The sequence below is a fragment of the Botryllus schlosseri genome, chromosome 16 (assembly GCF_051294905.1).
Source record: "Botryllus schlosseri isolate E-star chromosome 16, Bs_hap1, whole genome shotgun sequence".
Lineage (NCBI taxonomy): Eukaryota > Metazoa > Chordata > Ascidiacea > Stolidobranchia > Styelidae > Botryllus > Botryllus schlosseri.
The window spans coordinates 8,622,061-8,644,342 of record NC_137251.1 but is presented as its reverse complement, the minus strand read 5'-3'; the positions used below and the strand labels follow the sequence as shown (position 1 = coordinate 8,644,342).

Below are 22,282 nucleotides of genomic sequence, written 5' to 3'. Positions count from 1 at the left end.
TAATATACTCAAATGATCATAAACGTTGATATAAAAGTAAATTCAAACAATTGTAGGTCCGACACGATGTCCAACTATCACTTTGAATATGCCCTATCAATACGCGTAAATTGCGATTACCAGCCGCGCCTATGTGCCATTTTCAAAGTTCATTTAGCAATACCCTGGACGGTTTCCCGAGGACCAATCTGGTTTTAATATACTCCAATGATGATAAACGTTGATATAAAAGTAAATTCAAACAATTCCAGGTCCGACACGATGTCCAACTATCACTTTGAATATGCCCTATCAATACGCGTAAATTGCGATTACCAGCCGCGCCTATGTGCCTTTTTCAAAGTTCATTTAGCAATACCCTGGACAGTTTCCCGAGGACCAATCTGGTTTTAATATACTCCAATGATCATAAACGTTGATATAAAAGTAAATTCAAACATGTCATCACAAGTCTTTGGTATGTGGTGATTGGAGTATCACGTATAAAATGCTGTAAATGACATAATGCGATTCTGTCTGTATGCTGCAGATCGATCGCATGTTGAAACGTCCACGTCCATTGATCACGTCACTCCATGTCCATGGAAACCATTGGATATTCTTGGTATGAGCATTGTGCATTGAATTTGTCTTGTGACCTGCATAGTTTAGGCCTACATCGAACAATATGTTATTGCATTTAATAGGGAATTGATTTTGATTGCGGTAAAATAACAATTTACGATCCCATGGGCCATGAAGACAATTATGAAGAAAATATTACGAAAAACTGCAGGTTAGTTGACGTATTGTACGTATTGACGTATAAAATAACGATAATCATGATTTATGGTCATTTGGTGTACATTTATTATACAATACAAATTTACCATTTAAACTATATTTTTATCAGGAACTTTCTCAACCTCTACACTGCACATCGCCATTCTTTGCAAAAGAACATTTATCACCACGAGCAACAACAGGATGGATTCAATTGTGGAGTATTGGTGTTAAAAGTAATCTAATGATATGAAGTGTACAACGAAATTAATTTCCTCACTATCTCAATATTACACAGTTTGCGGAGCGTCTTTTGAGAGGTCTCCCAATTGACTTCCCCCATGACGAAAAGAGTTGCGACCAATATAGGGAACACTTTGGGAACATAATTCTGAACTATGAGAGGTAATGTGAAGTCACATGTATTATATTCAATCAAACTGTGGTTCATCTATGTAATTCCATTTAGGCATGAGGAATGTCAAGCACCTGCTTCCGAGAACTGATTTGCGTCGGAATCGGTTCTTTAAATTTTGTGTTTTCTTTATTAAAACCATTTTGTTTTGCTTTGCCTGAATTCTACTGTTTGTATATGATCGAAGGATTGTGAATTGTCCGGGGTGTTGCTTAATGAACTTTAAAAATGGTACATAGGCGCGGCTGATAATCGCAATTTACGCGTATTGATAGGACATATTCAAAATGATAGTTGGACATCGTGTCGGACCTGGAATTGTTTGAATTTACTTTTATATCAACGTTTATGATCATTGGAGTATATTAAAACCAGATTGGTCCTCGGGAAACCGTCCAGGGTATTGCTAAATGAACTTTGAAAATGGCACATAGGCGCGGCTGGTAATCGCAATTTACGCGTATTGATAGGGAATATTTAAAGTGATAGATGGACATCGTGTCGGACCTGGAATTGTTTGATTTTACTTTTATATCAACGTTGATGATCATTGGAGTATATTAAAATCAGATTGGTCCTCGGGAAACTGTCCAGGGTATTGCTAAATGAACTTTGAAAATGGCACATAGGCGCGGCTGGTAATCGCAATTTACGCGTATTGATAGGGAATATTCAAAGTGATAGATGGACATCGTGTCGGACCTGGAATTGTTTGAATTTACTTTTATATAAACGTTGATGATCATTGGAGTATATTAAAACCAGATTGGTCCTCGGGAAACTGTCCAGGGTATTGCTAAATGAACTTTGAAAATGGCACCTAGGCGCGGCTGGTAATCGCAATTTACGCGTATTGATAGGGCATATTCAAAGTGATAGTTGGACATCGTGTCGGACCTAAAATTGTTTGAATTTACTTTTATATCAACGTTTATGATCATTGGAGTATATTAAAACCAAATTGGTCCTCGGGAAACTGTCCAGGGTATTGCTAAATGAACTTTGAAAAAGGCACATAGGCGCGGCTGGTAATCGCAATTTACGCGTATTGATAGGGCATATTCAAAGTGATAGTTGGACATCGTGTCGGACCTAAAATTGTTTGAATTTACTTTTATATCAACGTTTATGATCATTGGAGTATATTAAAACCAGATTGGTCCTCGGGAAACTGTCCAGGGTATTGCTAAATGAACTTTGAAAAAGGCACATAGGCGCGGCTGGTAATCGCAATTTACGCGTATTGATAGGGCATATTCAAAGTGATAGTTGGACATCGTGTCGGACCTAAAATTGTTTGAATTTACTTTTATATCAACGTTTATGATCATTGGAGTATATTAAAACCAAATTGGTCCTCGGGAAACTGTCCAGGGTATTGCTAAATGAACTTTGAAAATGGCACATAGGCGCGGCTGGTAATCGCAATTTACGCGTATTGATAGGGAATATTCAAAGTGATAGATGGACATCGTGTCGGACCTGGAATTGTTTGAATTTACTTTTATATCAACGTTTATGATCATTGGAGTATATTAAAACCAAATTGGTCCTCGGGAAACTGTCCAGGGTATTGCTAAATGAACTTTGAAAAAGGCACATAGGCGCGGCTGGTAATCGCAATTTACGCGTATTGATAGGGCATATTCAAAGTGATAGTTGGACATCGTGTCGGACCTAAGATTGTTTGAATTTACTTTTATATCAACGTTTATGATCATTGGAGTATATTAAAACCAGATTGGTCCTCGGGAAACTGTCCAGGGTATTGCTAAATGAACTTTGAAAAAGGCACATAGGCGCGGCTGGTAATCGCAATTTACGCGTATTGTTAGGGCATATTCAAAGTGATAGTTGGACATCGTGTCGGACCTGGAATTGTTTGATTTTACATTTATATCAACGTTTGTGATCATTGGAGTATATTAAAACCAAATTGGTCCTCGGGAAACTGTCCAGGGTATTGCTAAATGAACTTTGAAAAAGGCACATAGGCGCGGCTGGTAATCGCAATTTACGCGTATTGATAGGGCATATTCAAAGTGATAGTTGGACATCGTGTCGGACCTGGAATTGTTTGATTTTACTTTTATATCAACGTTGATGATCATTGGAGTATATTAAAACCAGATTGGTCCTCGGGAAACTGTCCAGGGTATTGCTAAATGAACTTTGAAAATGGTACATAGGCGCGGCCGATAATGGCAATTTACGCGTATAGATAGGCCAAATTCAAAGTGATAGTTGGACATCGTGTCGTACCTAAAAATGTACAAATTTACCCTTATCTTAAAGTATATAGTTAGATGAGTATTTTAGAATCAGAGCGGTCCTTGGAAAACGTTCCTGGATGATTTTATCTGAAATTGGAAAAATATGCAGACGCGCTACTCATCAGCGCAATTCATACATGACTTTTTTATCGATGTGTATTTGATTCCTGTTGACTTAAAACGACAGTGCTAATTTATTAAGCTATATCTTAATCGAGAAACTACTTATAATAGTCCTACTATTGTAGATTTAGCACATTTTGTATTTTCATGTTCATGGTGACTCATTTTTTATTTCCGTTTATATGAAAATCGTGCTACGATGATAGCAGTAGAAAACTCCTGTTCAAGCCTCAACCTTCAAATCAAACCCTATTATCAACATACCAGATGCCGAACGCCGTATAGCTACTCGGCGTCTGAACTGACACCAAACGCCGTATAGCTACTCGGCGTCTGAACATAACAGACGCCAAACGCCGTATAGCTACTCGGCGTCTCAGAAAACCAGACGCCAAACGCCGTATAGACATTCGGCCGCCGTGCGGCGTTTGGCGTCTGGCGTTTGGCCTCTGAGCGGGTTTAACCCCTGTTGCTTATTTTACCACGAACAATCGAAACCACTTATTTCTTCGACATGTCGAAATACACAGATAACACAGATATAAACACGAGATATTGAGCTGAAACAAATCCTGAATGTTACGATGATTATTCATTCAAAGCTCCATTCGTATAAAATACTACAAACCCAATACTCGAATCAAATATATTATAAAACTGGACGTTTTTCCATAAGCTCCTGTACTAAATCGTCCAGCCTACTACCCACAATGCAACTGTTTCTAGTGACAACGTAAATATCGCGAGTAGCGCACTCCAGTGTTTATATAGCTCAGTGTCTCCGATTCGACGCTCAATATGACGTCACAAACAGTACGAAACGTTAATCATCGGTCAATCATTGTGACTCTCTTACTGTTCGGAAACAATACAAATTATTGACTTTCGAGGTGATTTTAGGTGAGTTTCAGCGCTCTGAGCAGATTACAAATTATATTTTCGGAATTGATGCGACAGCAGCTTTCGATAGCAAGACTAGTTTATTTAAATTTTGCTGTCAGGCTGCCTGCAAATGCCGTGGGAATATGAGAGTTGCATCCCATTACACGGTGTCTCTGGACGAGAGCACTGAATCGGTCTGTCTCTTCTCGTCTCGTCTCTTCTCGTCTCTGAGCTTTGGGATATTGTCATGTGGCTCGAGAATGAAACAGGAGGACTCTGAGACAGTCATCGACATTAGGTGGCGCTAAATCAATTTGTGGCTGGTCGCCAATCGCCATCGCCAGTCGCCATACAAGAATATAATACTTAGCTCGCGGTGACGAACTTAACGATTAACTCCGTTCGTTTTGTTGGCTAAATCGTCGAATCCAACTACGCAGTGGCTGAGCAGTATTCGGATTAACTATCTCAGTTTGCCCTTTGTGTTGGTTTGGTGGATAGGTATAGCCCGCTTTGTTACTGTTCATGCGTTTTTACCCCGCCATAGCTTGATTTTACGCAGCCGCGAGGATTGGATGAGCTGAAGATGAAATCTTGTTTTGCCTGCCATGCCGCACAATCAGAAAGAAGATGATTATGGTTCTTACAGGCTATAATAAAGTATGTCCTCTTCTAAGTTTTGAAGGTATTCGAAATTATAAAACCTGTGTTAAAGTTGGAACATAAAGCTAGATCATTCGAAGTCATCAAACCATTGATAAAGGACGTAAGACGTCTGCATGATTTTCAAAAGGACACAAAACTAACCATCCATTAAGCCTAATATTGTCTATCGTGTGGATGGACACAATCTAGCAAAATGGCTCAACACGGTCAATTAACAAGTTTGATCCTTTAGAACTCAATCCATCGAAGATTCTTCTCAGCCAGCTGTGAATAATCTCTTTGATACCGGTACCAATGTGCCTTAACTTTTGAAATTTCTGCAGATACACTTTATAGCAACATGCCTGAACCACCTAAATTAACATGTGAAGTATTTGTTCCATTGTTGAAAACTACTGCTATAGCTCTGTAAACTCGGTTGTATTAAGCTTCAAATTCCATGACATGATGATACCGTCTACCGCGGTGACTTTGGTAGTCAGTGTGACTTCGATAACTGTGAAAAAAAGGTCATCACTTCGGCTCAACTCCCGAATTACCCATTCTTTACCTATACATAGTTCTGTGTTTTTGACTGAAAAAAAAACTGTTTTTACTCCCATGTGCCCTGTCATCTATCTTCGAGGCCAAAATTTAGCGTCATTTATAGTCTATGGGGGCATTAAAAGCTAAAAAAGTAACAAAACAGAGGATATTTAGGCGAAGGATGGACATTTCTTCAGAAAGGAGGACAAATCGTCCTAAGGAGGTTGTATGGAAACTATAGTTCCAATAGCAAGTTTCAAAGCAGCAAAGGATACGATCTAATATTGTGGAATTCTGTAACAAGTTTGGGCTAGGGTTAGTTCAGATCTGGGCGAACCAAATGCGTCCCGTGACGCGATTCTGACCAGCTCCTACAGTTAACTTTGGATTTAGAAGATGAACCTACGTTTAGGAACCGTGTGACAATTGTGATAGCCTGTTCCATGAACTCTGTCTTGAGAGAGAAGGGACAACCAGCGCAACTGCAAGTTCCAACTAATTGTCAGAATTATGGTGATGTCTGGACATTTTAGAAAACTTTGTATTGGTGGAGTAATTTGTGTTGGTGGATGTTTCTTCATATCATGTCTAGTTTTTTTTTTAAACAATTGGTTATAAAAGAGGCACCAATAAGGAGGTGAATTTGATAACAAATTGCTTTTTCATCGAGTATCAAAATGATCTGGTATTGTAACGGTGTGTCTTAGGCGTGTCACAACAGTGTATTGCACGCCTTATGCGTACGTGACGTAATTTCCTATTACGATAATATCGACCATTTATAAACTCGTGCGATAGCAAATTCGAGGAGACTTCATGCTAAACCTACTGAAATTACGTACAATAAATAGACTGTGTTGAACAATATATTCGTCTGAAGAGTTCACGATACGACAGCGGTCGAAGAGGACGTTCTATCTCTCAGTTAAGTACAGACAGAGTGCAGCCTACGCCAGGACAACTACTTGTCTGAGTTCTAATTACAGAGACAATAATACCTCATTTAACCTTACTGTCACAGTATATTGATAGCCAGGAGCCACATTGTTACTAGCTCAAAGAATAAGGAATGAAAAATCCCTTCAACCTACTCAAAACGTACCAGAAGTGCCAAAAACTATCAAAGTCACCCCTTGCTCCCTGATGTTATCGCCAGAGTCCAACCTACCTTGGCTAATATATTTGTGGGAGACCATGGAAAGAAGTAGTTGACACCGTCACAAAACAAAAAGATACATTGATGGCACGTAGACATCTTTGACTTTTCAGAGGTAGCTCGAGTGTGCCAATTTCTTTGCATTATTGAACGGTCTCTAATCTCTCTCTCTTGATGTCCGTGTTCGAAAACCTACGTTAACTCGGTTTGGTCACCTCGGTAGATTCTTGTGTTGTGTCATTTGAGAGTATCGGATTGTACAATCATTCGGCAGAGTGATTCACATAGTAGTGATGGAGTGACAAATATGTTTTCACAAAAGTATCAGTGAATATAATTTAGGTACCGGATTGCTTTGTTCCTCGCACACCGCATTGTCGCCCATATCAAATATTTCAGCACAGTAAATATGGCCCACCATAACGTTTGAAACAAACCGTTTTGCAATCTAGCAATTACCTATCATATCGTAATCTAGCAGCCCATTACTTGTCTTGCTAATCTGGAAAATCCAGCTTTTTTTAACGTTACACCAACGATCACCTTTGAAGCTTTATGGACAAAAGACATGAAATATATTTTCTGCTTTACACAAGTTGTACTTTTGAAACTACTCGAGTTATTTTAAGATGTTCATTTTCTACTGGATGTAGCTCTTATCTGTAGAAAGGTGCCTCGCGACTACGAAGTATGTGGCGTCTGGACCGAATCTATTTTGCAAAATTACCTTAAGAGTACTATTCAGATCTTCATTTTTGAGGGCCACTTCAAGTATAGTTTTGACATGTCTTAAAATTCACTACCTCACATGTAATTGAGTAGAAATTTACCATGTTACTATTATTAGTACTTCTTGAGCAATAAAGCTGACTTCACCACCCATAGTCATTTCAAACAAGTTCATACTTTATTACTGTCTGTGTGCACTGGTATGACACCGGTGTCCATAGCACGCTCAATCATACAGACTTGGTCTACTATTGCATTCATGCACGTAGTGTGATCTGAAAAGCTGGCTGGAGCTATAAAGGCCCACTACCCCAAAACAAATGCTAGAAGTCAATTTCGGCCAAGTCCGTAGTCACCACATCAACTTCCCAACGTTGCCAACCTGGATTTTAATGCTTGTATATTTGATTGTTATTCAGACACTACACAGATATAAGGGCTGGTGTATTGATAAGTGAATAATTTTTTCTTTGCGTATCCCTGTCTCGTCATTGCGATTGCCATGAATCCTGTAGAAGCCTGTCAATCAACTGCTGCCGAGACAAGACTACAAAAAGAAAGTAAGTTCTGAAATTTTAGTACCAATAGGCTTTTGTGTGAGATGTACTTTTCACATCAGTCATGACAATGAGGATGAGGGATATATCATATATGTCCAATGTACTTGCCACTTTTACACCATCGGGTTGGTTTTAGGGTAAACCGCCCGGTTTGATCAGACTGACATTAATACAATCAACAAGATAGGTGGCTTGTCGGGGATCCTCGATCGCTAGGTTCGCAGTTTTAATCTCACCGTTCCTTCTCATCTCCATTGTTAAAGCCCCGCAATGGTACAAACAAATAGATAACTTCCTTCCGTAGAAATACAGTAATGTCATGAGATAGGTAATGCGTGATATGCTTAATTTGACTGGCTATTAATAATATTTAGTTTATTAGTTGGAAGTGCAAAATTAAAGTCCGAACTTGTATCACATGTCATGATTTCTTGATTTGGAAAGATGAAATCTAGGAACACCTGAGCTGATATTACTATGTCTTGAAACAAAGTTGAATAAATTTTTAATTTCATTTAGTCAAGTTGCTAGCTGACTATTTACACATTTTGTGTGCCATGGCATGTAGCATGTATATAATCATTCATCTACAACTGTGACACTCGTAGACTTTAGAACTTTAAATTGTGTGGCACCGGTAATACAGAATTGTGCGATGTATTAGAATTCCTCAGGATTGTGGCAAATTTAACGATCTACCTTGTCTGCAATATTTTCAGTGTTAAACCGTTAATGTTGTGTTTTAATATCCACTCGAATATGACGTCGTGCAGTTGAATTGCATTGTGTAATCTTGTAATTATGTTAATAAAGTTAATACCTGGTTGCAGTACTAGATTCAATGTGAGCGAGCAAAGATCTCCACCACATTCTCAGTTGATTTACTATAGTCACACAAAGCAATAATAAAAAACTCGATCGAATTAACTACCCTTTATTGCCAATCGCAGATTTGAATTCGGGATGTGTGCACCGGGCTCGAACCAGATGGTAAATAAGCCCGTACCCGATGGTTGTTGTAACAACGATGATTCGATTCTGTCCCGAATATAGCACGTATGTAATTACGATATCGTTAATTAGTTCAGTGGAATACTTCCAATGGCGAAGTCCCAACCTGAAAAGACCGACTGACTTACACCTCTTACCCATTGTTAATTACTAAAATCCATGAAATATGGGCTGGGGGGGCGCCAGACCTAAGACAATTTTTGAAAAGTGGCGCTAGAGGAAAACAGGTTGAGAACCACTGATATACCGTACATAGTCCGGCACCATGTGCTCACTCCATACCAATATGACGCATTCTTTGCAATTTGGGTGTACGCTGTGCCTGATTTTGTATCAAGCAGGCAAGCATTGTTAGGAGAGACATGGTTACGTTACAAGTACCATTACAGAAAGCCGGCATGTCGTCAGTTATTTGTCTCGTATGTCAACACCATGAGCTCTGTACCAAGATTACACACTCTCTGTTGAACTGAAGACTGCATTTACATTATCCAACTTTCCTGGCCCTTCATTGCACGATAAAACAGACACTTGTGGCTTGTGCTGTCTCGCCAGTTTCAGTATACCAATCTGCAATCATAGCCTACTGAAAAATGAAATTCATTAATATTTTTATTTAGAAATTATTCCATCAACAATATCTCCAAAACGCCAAGACACTGAAGATCTGATACAAAAAATCAACCGCGAGACTCGAAAGCGAATCAAAATTTTCCATCTTGGAGATCGGTTGTTTCCCGATAAGGAATTCTCTGTTGAGATCCCGACTTTGGTGGAGAACCGGAATCAAAATCCCACTCCTGAAATCCGTCCGTTGAAAGACATTTTCCGTGATTTCAAGACTGGGGTGATTCATTTTTGGGGACCTGCCGGAAGTGGAAAAACCACTCTACTGAAAGAAATAACCAGGAGGGTTTATGAAGAAGAATTTGAAAGCTTACTAGGCGTAGAAGTGGTGCTATTCCTCAGATGTGCTGATATAAATGCAGAAAAGGAGTCGAGTCCCATCAAACTTTTACTTTCTCACCTGGAACCGGAACCGACCACCGATGAGATGCATTTGTTTCACACTATTTTGAGCACGGCATCAGAAAAAGTATTAATTCTACTGGATGGGCTGGATACACTTCCCGAATACTTTTTATTGAAATCGACCGGCCAGACTGAATGTCTAGGAAGCGAATTACAGAATTACAAAATCATTACTGATTTGCTAAATGGTCGTCTCCATCAAGGATGCCGCATCATTACTTCAGCCAGAGAAGGGGATTTGCAGCATTTGAGAGCCAGTCCTCGATCCAGTGTTTTTCTATTGGGACTTCAAGGCGAATCGATCTTCAAAATCAGTCGGCAATACCTAGATATCACCGACGCCAACAGCATGATGACCATGCTGAGTGGTCAACAAGAATTAATGGAGTTATGCCAAACTCCAATGTTTTTGAATTCATTTCTTATTGCCTGGAAAAAGGATAACCAGTTTCGCAATATTTCTTCTGTAACTGACAGTCTTTTGAATCTTATGAATTGGTTTATCGAAGTACAAGATAATTTGATGGATATCACGGACAAAGCGAATTTAAAACAACTTGCTTTTAATCTTCTGGAGCATAATCATATCGATTTCTCCAAACAAACATTGAATGACAATGGTTTGACTCCAGAAAATATTGAGAGCTTGATATTCTATTCACCATACGGCCAGAACAGAGTTGTGTTTTTTGTTCATCAATTTATCCATGAAGCGCTCGCTGCTTTACATCTTGTCGGACTGAAAAAATCAAGTTTCGGAGAGACGCTGAAGAAATGTATGCAAATAGAATCATTTTCGTTTGCTATTCTGATGGTGTGCAGGATTATATGTAATAAGAATACTCTGGATTTAGCCAAGAAGGATGATCTACTTCAGCTGGGTGAGCAAATTTTATCATTTATAAACTGTCCATGGCGATCGAGACACTTTGAGATATCTTATCGACCATATATTTAGATTGTGAGAATTTGAATGCCATGTTATTGGAACGAAGTCGTTACAATCCTAGACATTTTGCCAATCATACTATTGACATACTGAGAAGTGACCTTCATCAAGATTAGAATTCGAAAAATTTTGTCCCAACATGACATAATAATGATTAAAACGAACACTTGTTAATGTAGCATGCACAGTAGAACGCACGATACATGCTACGTTAGGAATTTGCTGAATTACTTATGCTTCAATGTACCCCAATGTGTTGTATTTGCAGACGACGGTTTAATAACGAAACGGGACATACTTCTTGGGTTACTTAAAGAGAGACTTCACCATTTTCATGTTTACGATAATGAAATTTTGGAACGCGATAATGGAATTTTGAAACTTTGGACTTTACGTGCGCTTCATGAATGCGGGGAATTTGCCATTCCAATCATCAACGAATTGAACCATATCCATCTGCGTTTGCCTCCTTTCGAGCAGCTCAGCACAAGTCATTTATTCGCTGTTATGTCGGTAGCTACAAAATCGAGGAAACTGACTACTTTATCTCTGCGTGGATGTAGACTAAATCCAATTCATCTGAAAGCGATGCACCAGATGATTAGTGTCACACCTGTCCAGGTATGTAGCTTGAACACGAAAAATAATATTTTTGTTTATGGCGGAAATCTCTTATTTTCATCAGATTGACAATTTGGACTTCTCTGTCAACAATCTAGATACGGAAGCCATCCTACTTGTTGGCGACATCACTCGTTTATGTCGTGCTAAAGAATTGAATGTCTCCGGTTGTACTGGTCTTTGCTCGGACTCCCCGGACACTGTTCTATCTAATTTGAAAATGACACTGAGAGATTTCAAGGTTTGCAACACCTATAATAGTAATGGAATATTCGTTCCAATATTTTCAAGCTAAAATTACATGTATTCCAATTCTGGTCAAAATTGCCTCATTGCTTTACCATTCTAGCTGGAAGTGCTGGATGTCAGTTACAATAGTGGATCTCTCAATGAGAGTGAAATGACTGAAGATATGAAGAAGAAAACAACACGTATCTCTTATCAACGTGTAGGCGGCCGACATGATCCGAGAGACGATCTACCTGATATGGTAATTTGAAAGTCGGGCCACCGCATGAATGCAGATTTATTCAGTTTTATCCGTCAATGGGAGGCAGTCGGTTAGGCTGCCTTGTCTTATCCTTGTGATACATTTTGAGATTTCCACCCCAACTATCTTCAAGGTTTTAACTCACCTTTCCAACCATTATAGAAGATAAACTTGGCTGTTTCTTGATTTAATTAGGTTGATATTCATTTACAGATCACAGCAGCATTTCCTGTCTTCGGGAAATGGAATGAGGCTTCTTACGACTTCGTTCGTTCAGTTTTAAAGCTCATGGAGAATGTGACAAAAAAACTTGTGCTACGCTGTTGGAAGTTCTCGAAGGAGAGAAGAGATATGATGCGAAATTGCCCAAATGCCTGTCCAGTGAGTGCAGGACCAGAATTGGTGGGCCACAGTGCATGACGATTTAGACCTCGAGTGTAAAGCCCGGCGTATGCAAGATAAATTTGCCTTTCTTCCATAAGGAGAATTACGCTGAAAGTCAGCAACCGTGTCTACCGCTCCATGAAAATATGCGTGCCCCGGAATGTTGGGTAACAAGGTTTGCTTGCTTGACGGCTGTCAGTCAATAATGATTGCGAAATTAGCTTTATCTTGCTAATTAAAACTCGGCCTTGACGCTAGCACTCGCATCATATCAAGCATCAAATTTCAACAGTAAGCTTCTTTATGTGCACTTGGCATTTTCTCGGGAATAACGAGAAGGTTCTCCATCGGCGCCGAGTTTGTGGGGGTATGCCTGATGTGACATTTTGATACTGGCACAGCACTCAATAATATCAATCCATACAGTCGAATTTAATCTGGAAATGGTACAATTAGTATATATATATATATTATGCGAGTGTAACATATATATATTATGCGAGTGTAACAATGTCACCATTCTGTCCGATGGCGATCAATTTATTGTAATATAGGGTTCTCGTTCATACGAATTGAATCAAATCATATTTTGTACCTCCGAGATTCTCGTGTGGCATAAATTTTTGTTCGTGCAATACGCCATACTATGCACTGACAAATGACGTTTCACCACAATTCCTGAACAAAAGTATGTCAAGAAGAGGAGAAAATATAATACACACACACACAGATAAGTTGATTTTAAGAATGAGAATGTGCATTTGCTCGTCTAACCGAGAGATGGTACGGTGCTTTTCAGCGTGCAAAATCGACATCTCTAACGAGGTTGATTTTTAAGCTTGCGCTTCGTGTGATTACTAATTAATGATCTACGTTTGTGCATCATTCGTTTGCTGGGATAAGCATGAGTACGTTTTGCGATCTTGTCTAACCGCACAATTGGTAAGCTAGGTTCTGCTGATGACAAAATTGTGTGTATTTAATTACAACTTTGCATCATTTGCGAAATGTTTCTTTCCTCAAATATGGTTCATCCAAATTTGGTATTGCACATCACTCCACAGGGACAGAAACGTGGTAGCGGTAGCAGAACCATGTTGTTGCGATTTCTCTATCTTTACAGATCGTAGTGTGATTGACTTGCAATAATCTAATATAAATACACAGACTGTGTATTACGTGGGATTTATTACCTGGCATGCCAACCATACCTGTTTTCGGCGCCCATGGGGATATCGATAAGGGGCTAAATATGCGCTTGGTCTTGAATGTTGACTGTATGATCGCTGCCCACCATTAGTTACAGAAAAATAAACCCACACATACTAGCGGATTTCTGCTTGGTCATGCACAAGATATCGTGGTCGAGATGGAGCATTCGGTTTCATGACGCCAGCTAATTTACCAGGGGTCAACCATTCGCGAATCTCTGCAAAGATTTAAGAGAACATTTCAGAAGACTTTATTTGCCAATTTTGTTTTTAGGGTTTGAAACTTGAATTGTATGATAACGACATTCTGATGCCAAAATCAGTGGACAACGGAGCTGTGAAATCCGAATCCAGGGAAAATACGCCTACATCGGATCTGAAAAATGAGACCGATCAATGTGTCGACTGTACAGCATCTTCTGAACCCCCTGAAAACTTTTCAAAAACTTGGACCGATCAAACAGAAGGCTCGGATGCGTCAAATGATTCCGTATCAGGGAGAATTGACAACATTAACTGTGATGACAATCATGTTCCTGGTAAGTCATATTCTGCCGCCGTGTGGCTGTATGGTGAATCGCTTACCCTGGCAATAACAATGGCTGGATAGGTGACGGATATGATTCTGAATTGAGTTTTAGTTTTGGAGTGGAGTCAAGTATTCCAGTATCACTCTTTATCACATCATGATGATTTGAATGACTTGAAAAGTCCTAATATTAACCTTTTATGTGACTATAAAGAAAATAACACCAATTCTTCCCTACAAAGGTAGTTTTGTATTATTTTCATCATTCTTGTATCCTTTCATTTTGTGACAATGTGCTGTCCGCAACTTCGCAGAAATGTTATTTCCTCTAATGTACATTGCATACCAGTGCTTTGCATACCATATGACTAAGGCATTCACAGTGGAACAAATGTAAACTTTATTTCGCCTTAATGAATCAACTTGCCTCTTGCCCGTTCTAAATTAAAACGGGCGTGAATTTATTGTTTTATCATAAATTGATGATATCAGATTAATGATAACCCACATATTTTGAAGATGAAAAGAGGACATCGCATCCAGCAGTACTTCTGGATCGTAAAGAAGTTAAAAATCTTTCCGGAGTATATCATCGTACTATGAATGCAGTAGATGTACAGAATATCGTGAATGGTCTTAAGCAGAAGTCTCACATATGCGAGTTGGAATTCCGTCAATGCGGTCTCAACGAAAACCTTGTGAAGATGCTAATCAACAGACTCCGTGGATTGGAAATTCCGGTAAACACCATTGATTCGTAGTTTAGGTCAGGGGTCTGGATATAGTATGTCACAACACGTTCCAGTCACCGTCACTGATCGTTATAAGTTTGAGTTCAATTAAGTATGCCATCTGTATAATGAGACTCGACTTTTAAATGCCTTCTATCTTCACTGCATTGTTACATTAAAAATTGTAATTGCGGGTGAAACGAAGAAGAGTACCGCACCGAAACAATGTTCAATAGGCCTGTGTACACTAGTTGGGCTGGAGCAGTAGCTGTGCTTTCTCATTCAATAAGTGTAATCTGTCCCAGGCTGGAATAAAAAAACTCAGCGTCACAGCCCACGATGACGTTGAAACACTCCTGCCCGTCATCTGCGAGTTGATGAAGGAGTGCGGCTCGACGGAGCTAAATTTGGAAGAAAGTACCGGATCTGACGATGTTCTCATCAATTTGAACAGACTTATCAAGCAGCACGAGGTATTGGCAGTGGAAAAAGCTTAGAACTGATCTAGCAGTAGAAATTAGATTTCTTATTGCTTCATTTCCACAGGTGAAATTGCAAAAACTCGACCTCAGCTACAGAGAAAACATCAACATTGGACAACTAGGGACTATTCTTACAAGCGGACTAACTGATTTGTCACTTGTGAACTGCCACTTGCAGCCAGAAGATTTCGCTGCCATGCAGGCCAAGAACAGCAAGGTGAGCGTACGTCTTGCGTGGTTGATATTTCTGTATAGTTGGTAATAGTCTCTACTCTCTGTAGTTGCGTGGAGTCCATTTAAGATTAATTACGGTAATTCCATTTTAATCTTGGGACATTTCGCTTGTCTATCGTGACAGGACTGTCTTTATTTCTGATTGATAATGATCGTAAATGGGTGGTTTTCCTTTTTTGTTTAGCTCCAATATCTCGACATCAGCTACAATCAAATTGATGAAGAGTGTATTGAAGCGCTGCCTGGTTTACTTTGCAAAGACAAACCGGTTACTCTTGTCATGAAAGGATGCGACCTTACAGCCGATGAAATTTCCGCTTTAGAAAGTTTGGGCAATATCGAGGTAACCGGGGGTTTGTAAAATTTTTTGTGCGTCTCCTTGAAATTGTTTTCTGGGTTTCCTAGGTTGAAAACCTTGATCTGAGTTATAATACCGATTTGGGACCGGACGGCTTGGAGGAAATTGGGCGCTTTGTAAGGAAGCGTAATACAAAAACAGTTGGACTTTCAGCTTGCGAGTTGGATGGAGATTCATTGACCTCGTTCAAAAATGGTCTGGAAAATCATCAGGTGATCCATATGAACTAGATGCTTGTTATTTTTTCTAACAACAGTCGAAGTCAGTCGCAGAGTAACACTTATTAAAGTTTCTAGTCATCTAGTAAATTATCAAATTTAATTTACCGACAGAATTTATCATGATTTAAATTATCCTGTTCATGTCTGTTTATATGAGGTACCATTATGAGCAAGACGTTATCAATTACTGGTTCATTTGGATGGTAGTGGGTTCTATAACATAATGTCAACCTTTGTAGCTTTTTTGTATTGCATCATACTACTGTTGACAAATATCATGAGTAATCGATGACATCTGTCAAGTCGTTTGTAGTCTCGTGCAAATATCTGAACTTTGCGCTACGTTTTAGCTGCATTCGCTGGATTTAAGCAGAAATCCCGGCATTTCCTCCTGCCACAAAAAAGTAACAGAGATTCTTCGCGAGTCCCATGTGGAAGAATCCAATCTCAGCAATTGCAGGCTGCTTTCTATACATATCCGGAATCTGGGCGAGGCTATGGGGAAGCAATGCACTTCAGTAAGATCTTTCTGTTGCCTCGTGGTTTCCGATCAAGATTGAATGTTGTTTTTGAAACTGATGTAAACTTCTGAATGGTCAATAACAGGTAAAGACCGTCGACCTGAGTGACAGCGATAGAAAAAAAGTGGACCAGGAATATGTGGATTCCATTAAGAATTTCCTGGGATATAATCCTGAATGTCGCCCTGTTAAACTGATCTTGCCGCACTTGGATGATAGAGACAAGAAAACCTTGAGGCAACAACTGCCCTAGCTCAGTAAGTCAATATTGTCCAAACAAATATATGTATATGGGTTAAAATTTAGTGGCCATTTTTCATTACTTAATGATACTTGTCGTGACCGGTATACCATGCCAAGATTCTTGTTGATGTAAATACGCTGATTTTAATGTAGCGTAGGTGGGATTGGCCAAGAAATAAACTTAAGTAAAATATTCTTGTAATGAACATCGGCATAGTCAATTTTCGTAACATTATTGCCACGGGAATACCATCAGTCAATAGTTCTGTATTCACCAATTTCTTCTGTATTCACCAATTTCTTTCAACTGACGTGTGGCACTTGCATTTGTTGAGATGCTCTTAGAAGTAATGAATAAGTCATTCATTTTCTTTGAACTTGCGATGTCAATGTCGCAAAGTATGCAGCTCCATGGCAAGCATAAAAATTTGATTGTCTTGTGAATTAAATGATATGTTTATCAAGTGATGAAAATCGTGCGGTATTGCTACTGCAATTGTAAGACAATCATTTTCTGTTTTCAGGAACGCAAACAAAACACCGCTGACCTTTTCGAGATCTACATTTATTTTAAATAATTTGTGCCTGTGGTACAGAACTTCTAAACTGCTTTCCCAACTATGCCCATTGACCCATTGTATACATACATTTCAATAAACAATAATTATGTCCATAGTGGCAAATTTATTCCACTCTAAGCTTTTTCACCGATTTCCATCAGGAGCAGTGAACCAAATTCGAAATATAGAAAGAGTTTCGTTGTGATGTAACGATGAAAAGTTTGCTATAACAACATACTGCTAACAGTATAACGGAAAAAAAATCAGCTATTAAAATTACAGAACCGAATTTAGCCTGCGAATATTTCGCAAGTATTGTTATAATTTGTTAGCCAAATTCGTCTATTAAACCATAGGGTCCTAGTCCTGCAGTGGTCTGGACACAGCCAAAAATCACACAGCTCACTGAGGTTGGGATATGTGTCATTCTGTCCGTTTGACCAAAGGCAATTTACCAAGTGCAAAATTTGATGGAATTGTTATCAATCGAGAGCTACCCCGCGTTACTGAGTACGAAACTATAAATTCTATTGTGCTCGGGGCCCTGGAACCCCAGAAAATCAGCACCAAAGTTTGAATTGTCGTGGAGTTCAGCATTGGGATGAAACAATGCCCTTTGAAACAACGATGACGCAGCTCAGGAGCAAGTGAGCAGCAGCGCAAACCACAAGTGTATTGCCCATTGTTACACAAGCAATTGAGCACACACACTCGCCGCGCTACTGCTCCTGAACTGCCGTGGCATGGTTGTTCCAGAGGGCTTTGTTACATCACAATATAAAATTTAAGGCTGATTTTAGGGGGTTCCAGGGCCCCGAGCAGAAAAAAGTTATATTTCCGTAATCAGTACTGCAGTAGCTTTCGATTGATAACAATTCCATCAAATTTTGCGCTCGGCAAGCCAGTTTAAATAGTGCCGTAAATTGCCTTTGGTCAAACGGGACAGTATGACGTAGTCCAATCTCACTGAGCCGTGAAATTTGGGTGTGTCCGCAGCACTGAAGGACACTGTGATTAAACGGTTAGCAGTATGACATGTGTCGTTATTTTGTCGCCTTGACGCACCCTTTCTATATTTCGAATTTGTTGTATCACATTTACCGGCGTTCGCTCCTGACGGGAGGCAGTCAAGAAGCTCAGGGGTATAAATTTGCTAATATGAACATGTTTGTGGCGATAATGAAGCCCTGCACCACCAGAATCTTGTTCTGACGTACATTTGTCTACTTATTATCTTCGAGTGCCTCTTCTCAAGAGCTGTCGGTACACTACAGGATCCACATCTCTTGATAGACTCACTCGCAAATCCTTCAATTGCTAAATGCATATCAGCGACCGCAATAGGTGTAGCCATGAAAGCACTCTTTAAGTTCTGCACCACAAACTTTGTAGGAAAGATTTTCTGTGTATCAACAGTAGTGCGATTATTTACTTTTAATCAATTTGAATATAATACTGTGTGAATTGTCTGCTTTGTATTATTTGGAATGACGATGGCGCTTGACTGCTACACCTACATGGACTGGACATTTTCGCAACAGATATATTTTGTTATCACATGCTGTGTGCACTGTGAAGGTACGAACACCGGACCGGAAATTTCTGGATTTCATAGCAGCTGGGAGCTCATTATCAATCTAAATCAGAGGTCTCAAACTCAAATGAGATCGCGTGCCAATTTCCTAATTTTGATGACCCCGCGGGTCGCATCATCAATAGATATATCCAATGTATAATTTCCAAGTAGGCCTTATTTGACGGCAGCTTGCAGACAGGCATTTCGCAAACATCGTGAAAATGTAATTAGTTATTACACTATTCTCGCTTGGCACGTAAAAATCACATTTTCAAATAATTGAATAAAATAGTTTTTGTGTCGGGCATAATTTGTTAGAATAATGAGTTATAGACATCATACGAGAGGCGCATGGCGACACCGTATAAGCTGTCGGGGTATAATATTGCAGCTAGTGGACCTTTGACACGCCACAATTTTATGTAGAATATTTTAGAATTTACTAAAGATTGATCTGATATCAGAGCATGTGAGCGGTGTAGCCTAATAGGAGTTTATGATGTAGTCGTGATAAGTAGGCCATTGATAAAGTCAAATGAAACCAGCGTTAAATTTTCTTCGATTAAAATTTAACAGATCAATAACAACATAAATATAATCATTATTGTTCCGTAGTAATAGCATTGTTCCTTAACCGTTTTAGCGATCGTACCCCTTGTGCTTTCAATAAGATTCCCCGTGCCCCCTGTCCATTTTCGGCACAACTTCTGATGGTTCCTATCCTATATAAAAATTAGGAATCCTATTCACATGAAATTCCGCGTAGCGCGAAGAATATTTTTCAGATGAATAGTTTGGTCCGAAAACATTCCACAGCATATAGGTCTATTTTCACAATGCATCTCATATCCCCTGATGTGGTGTTTCGTACTGCGAAGGGGCTACGGACCCCTGGAATCGAAATGACCAATCGCCGAAGAATCCAATGGTGTTACAGCTGTGGAGCGTACCACCACCTTGCTCGCCACCGATAATAACATGGATAAAAAGAACAAACAACACCCAGGATGTAACAAAATATACGTCACGGGGGCCACAGAATGCCAATGGTTTCCATACAGACCTGATTAGATATCTATAGCCTATACCCTGCGCAACGCAAGCTACGGGCTTTTGATATATTACTATTCCCCACGACAGTTTCATAGATCGGTGCGTCCGTAGGATTATCAAGTCACTATTCCGAGACGTAAGTCCTTCTCTGATTTTAACGTTTGACCCGACTCAACTCGAATCATTTTTAGTTTATCAACCAGTCAATCCAAAATCGAGTATAATTTGACGAAAAATCGCACCAAACTAAATCACAATTTTCAGTCACGAATCATCAACGGGTCATGTTTTATCACCATGAACCTGAAATGTGACGTAATAGCGATCTTCCACCCCGTGGTAGATTTTAGAAATGATGTAATAGTGATGTACGTTTAGATTTCAGGTTTTTGTAGTAGTTTTAGAGTAGGGTTGCCATACGTCCGGAATTTCCCGGACATGTCCGGAATTTCACTGAAAAATCTGCGTCCGGGAGGAATTTCAGAAATATGCCTAAATGTCCGGAATTTTAAAGGCTGGAAGCAGGATCAAAAGTTTTTCGTAAATCAACATAAACAATATTATTTTCAAGCAGATTTATGCTATTCAAGATTGTTCTTCGCGCCGCGCGCGAGCTAATGCAACGTATCATGATATTAGTATGGGCACCATGCACTACTCTCGCCAAAATGCAATCAAAATAAATATAAATAGCCTAACCATCATTTACTGAAATAATTCTGATTGTAATCGCAATTACAAGCTAACGGTATATTCCTAGAGTTGGTTAAGGCCGATTGGATGCTTCAATCAAAGACAGTGGTTCCAAATCTTGGAGTCGCCCGCGTTTATCTGTGGATCGTGATGATGTTGGACGTAATCAGCTTCCTATAGGCCGTAAGTGTCGGCAAGCTGAATTGTTTTAGTAATCACTAATCAGCTTATCAAGTTTTGAGCTTTGCCGCGGAACATTTTCAAATGGGAAATGAGGTCGCGACCATAAAAGGTTGGAAATCACCGGATGTGCAGCCTGCTGGTGCATTTTATAGTAGCCTAATATATCGAAGAATCAATATTACTGACAGAATTCATGCATAAAATTTAAAAGCCAAATGCATAGTAAGTGCCCAACAAGTTACATCGACTACCCTATGGTGGGCCCAAGATCAGTGCTTTTTTGGGCGGAAGGGGGGAGAAAAAATGTTGTTTCAGATCTGATTAAAACACATAAACAGATACCCGCACCGACCTAACTGTATAGCAGTGGCGGCTCGTCCTATAGGGCAACTGGGGCATTGCCCCACCTAAAATTCTGTTCAATAACAATTTAACCATTTATAGACGCACAGCGCTCAATATATATCGAGATCACAGCGAAACCCGCGTTCTTCTTGTGCTTTCGCTTGCAAATGCCCATACATAGCGAAGTCTCCGCGAAAATCGAATTCTCTTCTGTGTTTTCGCTTTGTGAATGCCTAGCCGGGGCTTGCCCCGGTAGCGCTCATAACAAGCTTTCACTATCTATTCTCTCAAAGCTGCGCACAATTAAGAAACGTTGCTTTACTCTCTCCTATTCGTAAAATGGCCGAGCAACCGGGGCAAATATGCTTGCTCGCCCCTAAGGTGTGATGTAACAATCGTATCTATATCTGAACTCGGATACCGTGATATGCGTTGAGTCGACCGTTGCTGGTACAGGTCGATTTTGATGGTGTTTCACACCATGATAATTCTTGAAACTTGGTATGTCATGTCGTGATGGTGGTATTTAACACTGTCCTAAGTTTCAGGGTTTCTACTCAAAGTTTAGGGCAGCAATTTCGTTATTAAGTTCGAGTATGGTAGAGATGTGCGCTGATCTGACACTTAGCCTACCTAACGCATTGCGGATTTCACGCAAAAGCCGGTGTATCTGTGTTCCATACTGAGATAGGTGATGAGATGATGATATCATGAAACAGTTTACTAACATCCTCGGTTTGCATTCAAATATTTAGTTTTATTTT

At 39.6% G+C, this 22,282-nt stretch overlaps 2 protein-coding genes across 2 annotated transcripts; both read left to right on the top strand.

Annotated features, from left to right (window-relative positions):
* Window positions 1-603: 603 nt before the first annotated feature.
* Window positions 604-1,363, top strand: LOC145458329 (uncharacterized). Its single transcript, XM_080336664.1, has 4 exons — window positions 604-775; window positions 893-998; window positions 1,061-1,167; window positions 1,232-1,363. The coding sequence occupies exons 1-4, from the start codon at window positions 729-731 to the stop codon at window positions 1,266-1,268; spliced, it is 297 nt and encodes a 98-aa protein (XP_080192790.1). The 5' UTR covers window positions 604-728; the 3' UTR covers window positions 1,269-1,363.
* Window positions 1,364-7,951: 6,588 nt separating this feature from the next.
* LOC145459504 (uncharacterized) lies at window positions 7,952-17,905 on the top strand. The gene is made up of 15 exons (XM_080338163.1): window positions 7,952-8,091; window positions 9,723-11,015; window positions 11,352-11,704; window positions 11,769-11,945; window positions 12,054-12,194; window positions 12,408-12,575; window positions 14,064-14,328; window positions 14,838-15,058; window positions 15,355-15,522; window positions 15,596-15,748; window positions 15,950-16,108; window positions 16,171-16,335; window positions 16,695-16,862; window positions 16,951-17,122; window positions 17,633-17,905. The coding sequence occupies exons 1-14, from the start codon at window positions 8,034-8,036 to the stop codon at window positions 17,116-17,118; spliced, it is 3,657 nt and encodes a 1,218-aa protein (XP_080194289.1). The 5' UTR covers window positions 7,952-8,033; the 3' UTR covers window positions 17,119-17,122; window positions 17,633-17,905.
* Window positions 17,906-22,282: the final 4,377 nt, after the last annotated feature.

Bases quoted from the DNA above. Each gene is read 5' to 3' on its own strand.
- LOC145458329 (XM_080336664.1), top strand. From the start codon at position 729: ATGGGCCATGAAGACAATTATGAAGAAAATATTACGAAAAACTGCAG. The intron at 999-1,060 runs GTAATCTAATGA...AATATTACACAG, and splicing joins GTGGAGTATTGGTGTTAAAA to TTTGCGGAGCGTCTTTTGAG. The intron at 1,168-1,231 runs GTAATGTGAAGT...AATTCCATTTAG, and splicing joins ATAATTCTGAACTATGAGAG to GCATGAGGAATGTCAAGCAC.
- LOC145459504 (XM_080338163.1), top strand. From the start codon at position 8,034: ATGAATCCTGTAGAAGCCTGTCAATCAACTGCTGCCGAGACAAGACTA. The intron at 11,705-11,768 runs GTATGTAGCTTG...TATTTTCATCAG, and splicing joins TTAGTGTCACACCTGTCCAG to ATTGACAATTTGGACTTCTC. The intron at 15,749-15,949 runs GTGAGCGTACGT...TTTTTTGTTTAG, and splicing joins TGCAGGCCAAGAACAGCAAG to CTCCAATATCTCGACATCAG.